The sequence below is a fragment of the Myotis davidii genome, unplaced genomic scaffold (genome assembly GCF_000327345.1).
Source record: "Myotis davidii unplaced genomic scaffold, ASM32734v1 scaffold450, whole genome shotgun sequence".
Taxonomy (NCBI): Eukaryota; Metazoa; Chordata; class Mammalia; order Chiroptera; family Vespertilionidae; genus Myotis; species Myotis davidii.
This window is the reverse complement of record NW_006282385.1, coordinates 434,007-449,154: the sequence shown is the minus strand read 5'-3', so window position 1 is coordinate 449,154 and position 15,148 is coordinate 434,007. Positions and strand designations below refer to the sequence as shown.

Below are 15,148 nucleotides of genomic sequence, written 5' to 3'. Positions count from 1 at the left end.
ACTTTTTTATTTTCATTTAACTATAAAGGAAATCCTTCCTATTCTACCATTTGTATATTCTGTATGTCTTTCATAAAATACATTACACCTGAAAACATCTGAAAGGATGTAAAACAGACTTTCCCCATCAGTTAACATTTAACTTCAATACATATAACACATTAGCTCACAGATTTTTCTGTCATGTGATCTTAGTATAATTGTATACTTCTTAGTATACTTACTTAGTATAATTGTATACTTAGTATAATTGAACACATAGTCAATTGAACACATGATAATGTCAATTTGGTTTTTAATATGGTCTAGTTTTCTAAGTCATATTTTATTGTGGTAAAAACAGGACCTGATTTTTAAGTTCATAGTACAGTATTGCTAACCTTAGGCACATGTTGTACAGTAGATCTCTAGAATGTATTCAGGTAGAAGTTTCAGTTATACATTCTCTTTCATTAGCTCACCTTCCCTTCTTGACATAGATCCAAAGGAAAATTAAAAGCATCCTTCCCAATGTCCCACCCTAAACCATTGTGGATCAGTGATTTATCTATGGATGTGCTGTGTGTGTGTGTGTGTGTTTGGCAGGGGGAACAACAACAACAGGCATACAAACAGAAGACACAAAAGAAGTTGTGGAGTCAAACAAACCATTTCAGAAACACAGTCACTACCTCTTTGTTGTGTGAACATCTTGGGCCAAGCTACTTCCTAATTCTCAGCTTAGAACATAGTTATCTGTATTTTCAGGCATGGTAAGATTTTAATAAGGTAATGTGTGTAAATAGTGGTCACATAATGAGCACTATTACTGTGGTCATCATCACCACCATTGGTTCTGGCAGGCATCTGGAGATCAGTGAGCTGTCATAGGGAGTAGAGCACCTATAATTGAAAAATGCTTATAATCGTTTTCTAATTACAGAATGTTGACAGTGAACCCTCACAACTGCTCTGCAAGGTTAGGCTGTATTACTACTCCTGGTGATAATACCCCAAAGGCACATGGTCAGTGCTTAACAGGATTCAATGATTTGCTTCCTGGATTTTCAAATAGTAGCATGAGCCAGCGAGCTCAATTACAATCCAGATGTCTAGAGAGGAAGTAGGTATTCAATCCAGTGCAGGAATGGGTTCTGGCTGGTGATGAAAATTCTTCTCCAGGTGTTCCCAATGTCAAATGTGTTAACCACGAGCTCTCACACAAAGAATTCTCATGCCTTATTTGAGGGATGTTTGGGAAAATCATTATGTCTCCTACCTCATCCTCTATATGGTTCTGTTATAAGCATCTGGTGCTGCCTTGGCAAAATGTTAGCATTAATCCTGCTATTTTCTAGACATCTGGATTGAATATGAACTGTAGAGGGACTGAGGTTTTCTTTTTTGCCTATTAGAAGTCGGGTATTGTGATTTGTGTGTTTGCCTGTCACTGAATGGCAGCTTGGGCGTGGTTTGGGGTGCTTTTATCTTGTTCCTCACTTAATTCCTGGAAGGCCTTTCTGTCTTTGTGTCATGTCCCAGGTTACCCTTATAGGAAAGGCCATAGTACTTTCAGCCAAGACTGGGAGTCAGCCATGGGAAAGTAGGAATTGGCATGCTTCATGGTCTCAGTGAACCAAACTCCAGCCTTGACCAATTTTCAGCTGGAAATCTATCAGATGGCCTTACTTTCCTTAAAAATAAATCAAGCACTCTGGACTCTTCCAGGCTTTTTTACTGGACCTAAAAAACAGAGGCCCACATACAATTCCAGTGTGAGCTGTCCTCCCACCTGCCCCATCTTCTTAAATGTATGTGAACTATAGATGATAGACCTACAAATACCAGGAAACTTACCTGAAGATTTCAGGCATCAGCTTAACAAAGGTTATCCAGGCTTGAGCAAATTCCAGTGCAGCATAAGCCCATCTGTTTTTGCCAGCCCAGAGTATTATATGGGAGGGTTTAGAATGAATTAACACATAAAAGCATTCTTAATTGCTAGTGGCATTTAAAATGTCGATGTAGGCCCTAGCTAGTTTGGCTCAGTGGATTGGCCTGGGGACTGAAGGGTCTTGGGTTTGATTCTGGTCAAGGGCACATGCCTGGGTTGTGGGCTCAATTCCAGTAAGGGGTGTGCGGGAAGCAGCCATCAATGATTCTCTCTCATCATTGATGTTTCTATGTCTCTCTCCCTCTCCCTTCCTCTCTGAAATCAATAAAAATATATTTAAAAAATAAAATAAAATGTCCATCTAGGATGGAATATGGAATTCATAGGAGATTTTCTAAAAAAAAAAATCCCAAACTTTTATGAGTATAAAAGAATACATTTCAGCATAAAATACTCTAATTTTGATTCTGTTGAAGAGGATTGTTCTTTAAGGACAAGTTTCACAACCATCAGGATCCATAAAAATGCAGAAATGCTGCTTTCCCTCAGGAGTACCTGAAAAAAATTGACCCTTTGCCCCAACTCCTCCTTTCATCCCTGGTGACACTGTCTGGCAGCTGCCTTCTTTAGACTCTGTCACTCTGTGCTGGGAGGCAAGGCTGGGTGAGTGAGCAGATTTCCAGACACTGGCTGCCCTGTCCTTCTCTGTTTATTCAGTCTTTGATTATCAATCGGTCTGTGCCCTAGAGGCTAGAGAGGCTGTCTCCTAATTTGTTTAGTCATCCCATTCTGGTGCCCTCAGCTGCTTCTAGCATCCAGTGTATCAGTGTCAAGATCACCCCTGATTATCAAGAAGTGTAAAGTACCCCATAAGTCAAATGCTTGAAGTGTTTGAAGAATGTGGTGTCACCATCAGAGAAGGTATTATAAATATCAGAATTTTAAAAAGTGGGTGGATTTAAGAGAGGTGCCTTGAAACTAAGTAAATTTTTTTGGTAACTGATAACTCTATCAAGGTTCTTTTGGTTTTTATTAAATTGTTTTAATGATACATTTTTTTATTCCAAACTCAGGGGTCATAAAAAGATATACACAGATAAGTCTTACACCGATTTCTGGCCCCTTTACTCTGTACGCCTGCCCCCATAGATATTTTTTTGATTTCTTATTTGTTCATTTAGAATGTCTTTGTGCACATACAAATAAATATAAATACCTATATTCCCCTTCTTTTGATACAAAATATAGTATATTATATATGCTGTTCTGCTTTTTTTCAGTTAAATATATTTCCTGGAGATCTTTCCTTTTGAATTTACAGAGATCTTTCACATTCTTTATTAAGCCATTGTGAGATTTATTCTACTATAGTTTATTTTAGTCCCCTTGTTGATAAACACTTGGATTTTTTCAGTATTTTTTATAAACAATTTCGCAGTTAATAGCCTCATACATTTGTCATTCTATGTATATGTGTATATCTTTACAGTAGATTTGTAGAAGTAGAATTGTTGGACCAAATGGAAAATGTATTTCATTTTGGTAGATAAGAACAGATTTCTCTCTATACAAGTATATCTTTTCGCAGTCCCATCAGCAATGTATAACTGTCTGTTTCTCCAAAACTGTCCATGGAGTATATAATCAAACTTATGAATGATTTTAGCCAATGTGGTATATGGAAAATGGTGTTGTAGCATAGTGTTGGGTGGCATTTCTCTGTTTTTGAATATGACTGAACACCTTTTCATATAATCAAGCAACATTTATATTTTGTTTTTAGTGTCCTTCACCCATTTTTCTATTAGATTGGTACTCTTTATAAATTAGAATAAAAATTCAGACACTCAGGCCCCCTCCTCACTCCAAGATACTGACTCAGTTGGGAAATGGGGTCCAGGAGGAATTTCTTTTTTAAAATGTTGCTCAAGTGATTCTGATTTTGCAGCTAGGTTTGGTCTAGAGCAGAAGATTGGGTGTAGAAGGGAAGAGAGGGCTGGAAATGTAGGTTGGTGCCACATTCAGAGGATTTCAAATATCAGGGCAAAGAATTCCAACTTTATTTGGTAAACTACGTGAAATCACTAAAGATGTTGGAATATATTTTTCAAATAAATTATAAGTAACTTTTAAGGTTTGGTAGAGTTAGTGTGCAGGATAGAAATGTACCTGGAAGGACCCATTCATCATATATAGGACAGGTTACTCTATCCAGGGACCAAGTGAGAGAAGCAGCTTTGTGATCAGGAATGGCCAGGCTAGTCCCATCCATCAGTGTAACCCAGTCACTCCTCCTACAATGACTGATGGTAAGCAGGCAAACGACCACTCACGGAGTAAAATAGGAGCAAGCAGATCAACTACAAAGTCATTTGAATGGATCTGTTTCCACTTAAAAGGAAGTAAATCCCATAGCTGGAAGCCAAGGTTATCCGAATTGAAATAACCTACCACTGACTGCTCGGCGATCCTGGCAATGCTCTTGAGATAAAAGCAGTTTAGCATCTGCTGGAGTGTTGCTCTCCAGACTTATGCAAAGTAAAACAGAGAGGCCTTTGGCTCCCACTGACTTCTTGAATAAAATAGTCATATTTTAAATGCAGTGTAAGTGTGTTTCATTTATGTTATATGTTGCCCCAGGACATTATTAAGGTCTGATGGTGAATAGTGCAGCGTCTGAATGACATTTAAGAGACTGGAATGTCAAAGAAAAATAGATTTTACTACTCACAGGTTCCAGACAGGAAGCCGCAGCATGCCTCTCAGGGCCACAGGAGAAACACTAGGTTTTGGTGGGGAAGCAGAAGCAAGAGTGAGGAGAAAGTCCAGGCCACGGTCTTTATTGAGGTTTCCATGGGGAAAAAGCAAGGCAGGAAAGGGTGAAATAGTTTTACATTGGTTAGTGTGAATGATTTTAGTGGGCTTTGGACTGTAGGGTTGGTCCCTAGTTGCCTAGTACCTGGTCCTGGAATGATTAAGGCAGATAAATATTGTCTCCTGGGTTCCATGGGCCAGAGAAAGGGGTTAGGGCTCTGGATTGGTTAGTTTGCATTTCAAAGACCGGCTCCGTGGTTGGCCTTTTGCTATCTCTAAGAATTGGTTAGCCCAGAGAGGGACAGTTGCTCTCCAGGCTTTTTAAAGTGTCAAAACATGATAATATACAGAAAATTTAAATTTAAATGTATATATGATTAATTCAATTTTAAGACCTCATACATGAAAACCCAAATTTAAAAAAAAATGAATATATATATACTTAAATTGCACTGGATTGGCTGTGTTTGGGGCTCAAAAGATAAAGGAAAGTGTAAGGGTTTGATGGTGGGTTTTTTACACAGACCAGAATTGCTCATTTCTTTACTCTATCCCTCACTACCCTCTTTTTTCATGTGATATCTTTTTTAGGGGACGTTTTTATGATTACCAAATCTGTGTCAAGTGCCTGTGTGTGCCAGGCTACAAAACTTAGAAGATGAGCTATGATCAAGACTCAGTTCCTCTTGTTGAGGTGCTCCTATCTAGTACGATGATACATGTGTAAATAATTGGTTACAATGAAAGGTGATAGGCATCATTACAGAGGAATGTAAAAATATGATGAATGCGCAGGTGAAGTAAAGACAAGCTACCCAGCTAACCAGGAGTTCCCATGTGAACAAGGGCAGGGTTAGCATGCCAGAAAGGGAAGGCATGTTTCTGGACACTGAAAATAGGGAGCTAGAGCATAATGCATGGAAGAAGAGTTAAGAGATAGCTAATGCAGACAGGCTGAGTCTAGGATTTAAATGGCCTGTATGCTATGCCAAGGATATGAATTTTATCTCTGCTGCTACTGTGTGTAACAATCACCCAGGAAACTTGTCAAAATGCAGTTTCCTGGGTCTCCCTACTAGCGATTCTGACCCCAGTGGTCTGGATCCAAGGATTGTAATTTTAATATGAACTCAAGGTGATTGTGATGAAGGTAGACAGTAGGTCATACTTTGAAAAGTGCTAGAGGAAATAGGGAACTTCCAAAGCAATGGCAGAAACTAAAGTAGTCCAGAGACATTGATGGCATGGCCTGCACTCAGGGGTGGGAGGGTAGGAGGAGGAGAAACCATGGATATTTCAGAGAAGAAGCAGTCACAGTTGAAAACTTCAAACATAATGGCTGGGACAATTGGTGTTCAACAAGTTGTAATTGAAGCTGATTTTTTCTGCATGTCGTTGCTACCGATGGTTAGACATAGAAGAGCAAATCCATAAAGAACTTTGCTATTACCTGAATTTGACCCTGACTTTTTGGAGTTGGAATTGTTAAAAGACGGAAAACCAGACAAATGTCCCACATGTAGGGCCAGTCCTTACCAGGACACAGCAGAGTTCACCCTCCCCCTGTCCTTCCTCAGTGCTCTTAAGTCTGGGGCAGGCTGTGTGGAATGGCCAAATTCCACTAAATGGGCTTGAATCTGTGAATCATTTCAACTGGATCAGAAGCAGATGGACAGTTCATGGGATGCTTCCCGACCAAATGTTTGCTTCTAAGCCATGCAACCCTTGACAAGGACTACAGAGCTTTGGCAAAACAAGAAGCTGCCAAATTGATGTTGCTTTCCCAGAGAACCTCTTGTTCACCCAGCCCTGATTTAGATGGAATTCAGACCATAGCAGAGAGCAGGCAGCTGGAGACAGGAGCTGGCCTCACATACCTTACTCAGAATTCAGCCAGCAGTGGACTCTGTCTTGCCACAGAGTTGCCACCACCCTAGTTGGATCCAGTGTCAATCAGTGCTTTTATTGCTTTTTGTTGGCATGTTCTCCTGCTCAGCCTTAACATTCATTTGGGATGTAGATAGTTCTGTAGTCTGGAAGTGCAGAATGGTTTATTTCTCATGTTCAGTCAAAACACTTCAGAAAATATTTTCGTTGAAAAGAGAAACCAGACCATGAAATTAGTTTCTTGCCACATCCTAGTAGAACAAAGCTTGCCTTAAAGGTCCTGGGTCCTTTCCATCCTGAGTGTGACATATTTTGGTAAAGTAAAAAGAGCACTGGAAAGGAATGAGGTCATTTTATTTGAGTCCTAACTCTCACTCTGTTATTAACTAGTTTTGTGAATTTGAGCAAGTTGCTCCCTCCCTGGGATCTGTGACAGGTTGGTTCCCTGAGAAACAGATTGTGAGACTTTGAAATTTGCATGCAGGAAGTTAATGAGGAATATACCCAGGAACAATACCAATGAGGGATGGGGGATACTAGATGACAAAGGGAGAATTTGAATTGTAATGAGGTTGGCCCCTCAGAGTTGTTCACTTTAAGGTAAAGAGAACAGCTTTTATATCTACAGTCTCCCCCCGCCCCCACACACACACTGCATCAACCATTGAATATGGGCTGTCCCCTAATATGGGTGTAACTTAGAGCAAGGCAGCTATTTTTTAAGAGGAGCACTTTTTAGAAGGACTCAGCTATTAACATTCACAGCAGACTTAGTCTGAAAGTAGGATCTGGACTGCACACTACAGCATGCACTACATACTGTTCCTTAGTTTCAACCTCAATACTGTGTCTAGATTGGAAATGTCCGTATCAGTTATCTAGTGCCACAATAAGGCTATGTAATAAAGACCCACACACCTCACTGGCATACACTATTAAATATTCATTTAGTTACAAGTTTGTAGGGTTTAGCTGACCTGGGCTTGGCTTGGCTAGGCTTGCTCATGTATTTTCAGTCAGCTACAAGTTGGTCAGCTGATCTTGGCTGGGTTTGCATAAAGGCTAGGTGTCATGCCAGCTGATCTGGGATAGCCCTGGCTGGGATGAGACCAGAGTAACTTGATTTGACTTATTCTCTAGAAGTCTGGTGTGGATATGTAATCATGGCAATGGTCGAGGCAAGAGTAATTCCAAATGTGCAAACTCACTTCTAGCTTCTATTTGTGTTACTTGTGCTAACAAAGCAAGTCAGATGAGTTCAAAATCAAAAGGCAGGAGAGTTCAACCCATTCACCATAACAGGGAGCTGCAGTTACTGGGCAGAGTGTAGTAGGTACAGGGACGGGTGGAGAATTGGGACCATTTTTAAAATCTGCTATAATCTCCAACTTCCTTCTGTCTCAGCCACTCAATGGTTTTTGTGATTTTATCTGTTACGTAAATGCTAATAGTCTACTTTTTATTCTGATTAGGAACTTGAACTCTGTCCAAGAATACTTATTTCTGAATCCAGCACCCAAAACAGAATCAGTTCAGAACACTAGAGACAAATATTTTGTTTAATGAACAAAAACAAAAATGAATGTGTGTTGGGAATTAAAAGTAGTAATTCCTAAGTTCGAGATAAAATCTGGTTTGTAAAATCTTAGAATCAGAAAAGAAATTGTTAAGGGAATTTTCAAATTCAGTTTTTAAATGATATTTTTCTAGTTATTCATTATTTCTAATCACAAAGTAAAATATGTTCCATGTTAAGATGTAAATAATATAGACATGCATAGAGTAAACAATGAAAGTTTCTACCCTTCCTCTCCCCACTCTCCAGAGGCAACTGTAGGAGCAGAAAAATATTTTTTCTTCTATCCTTCTAAGTTCTTAAGTCCTGATAATCAAAGTAACTAGAGACTGATTAACAGGATGAAATGACCAAACTTATTACTTATGTACATACAAGGGTTCCATATGAATACAGGATCCAGGGACAAATTGAGCAGGTGTGGTTTGAGACTTCAAAGTGCAGGAAGGCAATTTACAAACTTTTTACAAACAAACTTTCTTTGGGCCAACTTTAACAAGGGGGCCCAGAAAAGACTTTGATCAAACAGGCCTAACTAGGTTCCTTCATTTTCATCACACCTAGTTTATATTAAACTATATTTATGTATGATATCTCCCTTCCTGGAGCAGGTCTTCTGTCTAAATTCTTCAGGGAGAAGGTAAAAACTACTTCATGAGTCTCAGTTCTTAAAAATAACCAACTTAAAATAGTCAATATCCCAAAAAAAGGGCATATTTTGGGATGACAAATTCGGCTTCTCCTCACAACCATTGTTAACAGTTGTATGTCCTGCTGGACCTTTTCCTGTGCATATTCACATGTGGATGTATTATCTTTTATCTTGTTTCCTTTCAATGAAGAATAAAGTCATACTATACATTTTATTCTGCAACTAGGTTTTGTTACTCAACGAGGTATACCAATAATAAAAAACAATAACACAAATCTAGCAATTCTTTTAAATTGATTTATGTTTTATGCATGAGAGCAAAATGTGCATCTAAAATAGTTTATATCTATGAGGGCTATTATTTTTCATTTTGTAGACAGTGCTTGGTCCTCATGTAGGTTCCATGCCTTTGAACCACCTCCATGAAGAACTATTCTGATTTGGGAAGGAAAAAAGATTATTTCCTCTCTCATTTTGATCTACTTGGGAGAAATCAAGTTTCTTATTTATATACTTTCAATGAAACTAATCAAATAAACAAAAGTAATAGTTAAATTATAATTGTCCCTTTAAAAAAATAAATACAAGAGTGATGGTCAATTGTACTCAAGCTATATAATTTCAGTATCTGCAAAATTATGGTTGTTTCTACTGCACTACAATTCATTGGGTAGCAATGTTAATAATAACTGATAGATTCTCTTCACCAATGTATCTATTAATCACATATTTGTTAAGTTTAATTTTTTACATTTAAAAAAAGTACAGGGGATTATTTTGCAGATAAAAATTCTAGTAGAGTTGAAGGAAACACTGTGACTTGTATGGGAGAGAAGAAATAAATAAAGCTGTCCTATCATTTACAAAAGGCTTTCCAGACATAGGAGTTGCCATGTTCATACTTCCTATTAACCCAGTGGCACCTTCAGGAACCATTCTGAATTATAATAATTTATTTTAAAGACTTAATATTTGAAAAAAATAGATAATGGTTAAAACTCCCATAAGTTCAGTAACACTCTTCTTAAAATTATATTCACTTGCAAAATTTGGATTATGAATAGCTTGACTTTTTTCTGGAGCCAAAATGAACTTGATGCTAGGTTTGAACATAGACTTTTCCTTTTTCTCTATAGCAATAGCATGGTTCACTGATTCCCAAAGTGATTCTATAATAAAAGGGAGAAACAGACCCAGATTTTAGACTTAAATAAATAGCTAAAACTAAAATAAATTTTAAAATTAAATAAAACTTAAAAGTACCTGGTTTACTTCCCTGGTGAGTTAGGGTAATGACTCATTCTGGGTGAGGTGGCAGCCTTCTTGCAGGGATGGCTCAGCAGTCTCTCATTTTGCTCCTAATGACTTACTTTAACCAAGGTGGGCAGAGATGGAGCTTGGTCATCTTTAGAAGAGTGATTTTCGAAATGTGTTTATTTATTCATTCATTTCTGTATTTATTTATTCACTTTGTAAACTTTTATTTAAACCAAATGTTAGTCAAATATGTGCAACTAATGAAAGCTGTTCTAATTAACTCTGGATGGAGGCCCAGAGCTTCTACCCATTTGTTCCTATTGATTTCTATCTTGTCACAACATATTTATTTACATTTCCTTTGCTTTAAGATAATGAGAAACCCATGCAAGTGGTGGATGATGAGGACTTGGTAGACCAGCATCTCATCAGCGAGCTGAGGAGAGAGTATGGAATGACCTATGATGACTTCTTCATGGTGCTAACAGATGTGGACCTCAGAGTCAAGGTATGGGTTCCTGATTTGGATAATGTGGAGCCATTCCTTACAACAGCAACTCTGAATTTTTTTGTCACTGAGTCTAATAGATATGAGTGAACACAAATCCTATATAATAAAAACCTAATATGCTAAGTGTCCGGTTGACCAGTGGGCCATTCAACCAATCAAAGCATAATATGCTAATGATATGCTAAGGCTGCTCAACCACTTGCTATGATGTGCACTGGGGGAAGATGCTCCAATCAGTAGGTAAGCTTGCTGCTGGAGTTGGGTCGATCAGGACTAAGCGAGATGGGCAGGACACACCCGGGAGCCCTCCTGCAGTCCCTCCCCAGCCCCAATAATGCACTGGTGGGGTCCCTTGGCCTGGCCTGCACTCTGTCACAAGCTGGGACTCCTCAGGGGATGTCAAAGAGCCAGTTTTGGCCCGATCCCACAGGCCAGGCTGAGGGACCCCACTGGTGCATGAATTTGTGCACTGGGCCTCTAGTTATTTTATAAATGGGAAAATTTTGAAATGGTCCAAATATTCCATGTTGGTCTATAGAATTTGTGTCCAGAAATGTGGTCTCTGAGAAAGACTGAGTTGGATGACCCCCTATGCCCCACATATTTCACTCAGACTAAATTCTTCTATAACATCAATGTCTTGCATTCATTAGAAACTTGTTGAATAGCAATGGTGTACCAGGCCCTGGGGATAAAGATAAAGAGTATTTGGCCTCTGCCTTCAAGACAACCAGATTTGACATAGGTCTACTTAGGAAGGACTTACTAATTTAACTCCTGATTGAATATGGACAAGACAGTCAGATTTTATACCTACTTTGTACATATGCTTGAAGACAAAGGTTCTGAACTATGAAGAATCATTTTAAAAAATAACAAAAATAGCTAACTTTGTTGAGTGCTTTCTTTATGCCAGGCTCTCACCTTAACTATTGATAACCTTTATCTTACATATCTAAGATAAATAACAAGAATTACTTTTATTTCACAGAGGAATAAACAGAGGTCTAGGTTGGTTAAGTATCTTGCACAAGTCACCCAGTTAGCATTGGACTTCATATCCATAAAGACTTGCTCCAGAGTCCACTGTTCTAGCCATTCAAGTGTACTGAGAGTACATCATGCTTATGCGAAAATCATCAGGAAAAAGTCTGCCTGGGCTATCCGTACAGCTGATTCAACCTGCAGTATTTTTCTGGATCTAGAAAGAGGTCCCTTCATTAATTCTTCTTGTACTTGTGCAGCTGACCTCTAATCTTAGATAATCCCTAAGTTTTCTGCCAGCTTTCACATCCTCTGGTTGACTTAATTTTCCACTGGGGGCCTATGTAACTCCAGGCCATGTCCTTAATGTATGCTGCTTATGCTCAGCCAGCCTCCAAATCCATCTTAGGTTGCTGTTGTAAGTCCAGACAAGAATGATGCAGCAAATTTAATTTTATTATCCTTGAATTCTATCCCATTTTTTTTCTGAGAATACATAAGAAAATGACCTAATTTTAAAGGATGGTCACTCAATAAAATAATCTCTGGGAATCATAAAGAGTTTATGCAGATTCCTAATGGCCAAATAACAGTTCCACTACTGGTAGACAATTACTCTTATTGCTCAGGTAGAATATTCTAACATGTTATTCCATTCCTGTGTTAGATATAGCATTTCTCACTTCCTCGCCAGTTGTGTAGTGAACAGGAACCAGTTTAGTCCCAGAAGTAGGGAAGTGAACTTAGGATATGTGTGGTGAAGGAGGCATGGACCCTTTCCAATAAAAGGAGTGCAGTTGAGAAGCAATCCTCATAAAAGGTAAGCGGCGGTTGTCTCATGGATTCTGAAGTTCATAACATCAGCAGAGGTACTATTACAGGAGAGAGTTTCTAAAGCACTGACCCCTCCAGGCTCTGATTTTTTCAGAGTTCCATTGAGTTCTCCTGGGCTCCCTATTCTCTGAGCAGAGGGAAGAAACATGCTTATACATTATATACTTTCTATTTTCTTAAACAGCAATATTATGAGGTGCCTATAGCAATGAAGTCTGTGTTTGACCTGATCGATACTTTCCAGTCCCGAATCAAAGACATGGAAAAACAGAAGAAGGAGGGCATTGTTTGCAAGGAAGACAAGAAGCAGTCACTGGAGAACTTCCTATCCAGGTACATCACCTTTGGAGTCTTCCAGGAGATGGGCAGGAATGTGTTCTGGGTGAGCTAATGAAAACGCCCAGGAAGCACAGAGCAGACATGTGCAGAGAGTCACCTTCCCTGGTGAAAGGTCTGTCTGCTCCCCAGCCCTCTGGCTACTGGGCTTAGTCTTTGCCTTATCGGAAGTAGCTCTGCTCACAAGGCTGGCTGGGGTCAGCTGCAAGCTTGAATGTTGATTTAATGGCTTTGGATGAATCTTTTCTGCTCCTTTTTTGGGCACAAAATACAGAATTCTGCCCTGTGAGGGTTACTTTATTCAGTCAGTGAATTTGGAGGGCTTTGTATACAACAATTGTATTTTACGTATTTATTTATTTATTAGGCCCTTTCTAGTTTCAAACAGGATTTGGAACACTGTGCTTGATTTTCTGCTTCCTTCCAACTCTGCAGAGAAAACAAAAGCCCTACCAGGACCTCAAAAGGAGCAATCTTCTTGGCTCAGCTCCCTGGTTCCCTGGGGAGGGTGGTTTATTGCAAACTGTTGTAGGGAAGCTCTTTTCTGTACACACAGAAAAGAATGTAAAAAAAAAATCTCTTCATGTCATTCCTTCCCTACCCGTCCTTCCTGCATGTTGCATAAAAATTCTACAGGGCCTTTGGGTACAAAGCTGCACTAATTCCACCTACAACAAGTAGGCTCACCCAAACTGAATCGTGTGGCTGAGGGGCTCCTGAAATGGAGCAAGCCTTTGCTTGGAGACTTGGTGTTAACTGTGTATCACTCCAGGCAGAACTTCCGAACTTGTATCTATAAAGCACATTCTCCATAAGCAAGTCAGAGAATCAAGAATTGTATGATGTGTAAATGATAATCTGACTTCCTCTAGATTCAGGAAGCGTGGGCCTCTTAGGAGATAACCCAGGGGTGGGCAAACTTTTTGACTCAAGGGCCACAATGGGTTCTTAAACTGGACCGGAGGGCCAGAACAAAAGCATGGATGGAGTGTTTGTGTGAATAATATAAATCCAAAGTAAACATCATTACATAAAAGGGTACGGTATTTTTTTTTCAATAGTTTTATTCATTTCAAACGGGCCAGATCCTGCCCGCGGGCCGTAGTTTGCCCACGGCTGAGATAACCTCATGATGTGTAAAGAGCATAGGACTTAACATTCACCTAAGTTTTGGATCTGCAGTTTACTAGCTATTTTGCCCCTATTTTTCTTAATTAAAAATCTCTCAGGGACAAATGAGAATAAAGATAGTAAATAGTCCTACATCTATCCCAAGCTTGCTGTGATCACTTCCTGTATGCTCACCTCTGTGTCAAGTACTTCACCTTCTTTTGTGGGTTTAGTCTTCACAATGATCCAGTGATCTAAATACTATAACTATTGTCATGTTGCAGATTAAACATCATGGAGAGTAAGTAACTTTCTCTCATCACTCAGCTGGTGTCAGCTCTAGGACTCCGTGGCCCCAGGATAACCTGGCTACCAAAATCCACATTCTTATCTGATACTCCTTTTGAAAATATGAAATGAATGATTTTTAGTCCAGAGACCCAGAGTTTGAAGTGAAAGGAGATCATCCTAAAACCACAGGATTTCAAAGCTAAAAGGAATCTGAGGTTCTTCCTTCACCCAGATTTTCAGTGCAGTGCAAGGACCTGGAATGGAGATGGCAAGTGCATGCCTCCACAGGACTAGACACTCAATTCAGCCTTCATGCCACTCTCTCGGCTGAGAAAGGGCTCTAGGACTCCACAGGCAAATAGCTTCTCGTTCAGTGCTGGGGCCACTGAAACATCAACTTCTGATCCCAGCTCATCCCTGTAGATGGCATTGACTTAGAAGAAGAAGAATAAGAGCTTATGGTTGTTCTCAAGGAGTTTTTTAAAAGTATATTTTCTTTTTCTTTCAATTTCTCCTTCTTTCCTTCCTTCCTTCTTTCCTTGTAGAAAAGATTCTTTAAAAGTTTGCTTTTAATCTTAGTTCTCTCTTAAACATTTAAATTAGACTTTTAAGTCTTATAATCCTATCTAATAATAGACAAACATGGTAATTAACCATACCTCTGCTACGCTTCCCATTGGCTAATCAGGGTGATATGCAAATTAACTGCCAACCAAGATGGCGGCCGGCAGCCACGCAGCTGAAGCGAACATGAGGCTTGGTTGCCCCGGCAATGGAGGACGCCAAGGTTCCCCGCCTGTGTCGGCCCAGCTCTAAGCTGCACTTTAAGCAACAATGTTGCAATTATAGAAGGTAAATAAACCCCAGATACCTGTTTTCAGCTGGCCATGGCCACAGAGCTGGAGCGAGCAGGATGCTTCCCTTGGCTGCTCTGGCCAGCTCTGAGCTCCTCTCAAGGCTACAAAGTTTCAATTATAGAAGGCAAGTAAATCCTAGAATAAAAAAGAAAAAAAGGAGAGGCTG

General features: G+C 39.4%; 1 protein-coding gene across 1 annotated transcript in view; it reads left to right on the top strand.

Annotated features, from left to right (window-relative positions):
* CCDC80 (coiled-coil domain containing 80) overlaps positions 1 to 15,148 on the top strand; it is a 31,448-nt gene that overhangs the window by 10,346 nt on the left and 5,954 nt on the right. Inside the window, exons 5-6 of the mRNA XM_015559090.1 lie at positions 10,431 to 10,567; positions 12,573 to 12,721. Of these exons, the coding sequence (XP_015414576.1) occupies positions 10,431 to 10,567; positions 12,573 to 12,721 (286 nt within the window). The remainder of the gene's footprint in view (positions 1 to 10,430; positions 10,568 to 12,572; positions 12,722 to 15,148) is intronic.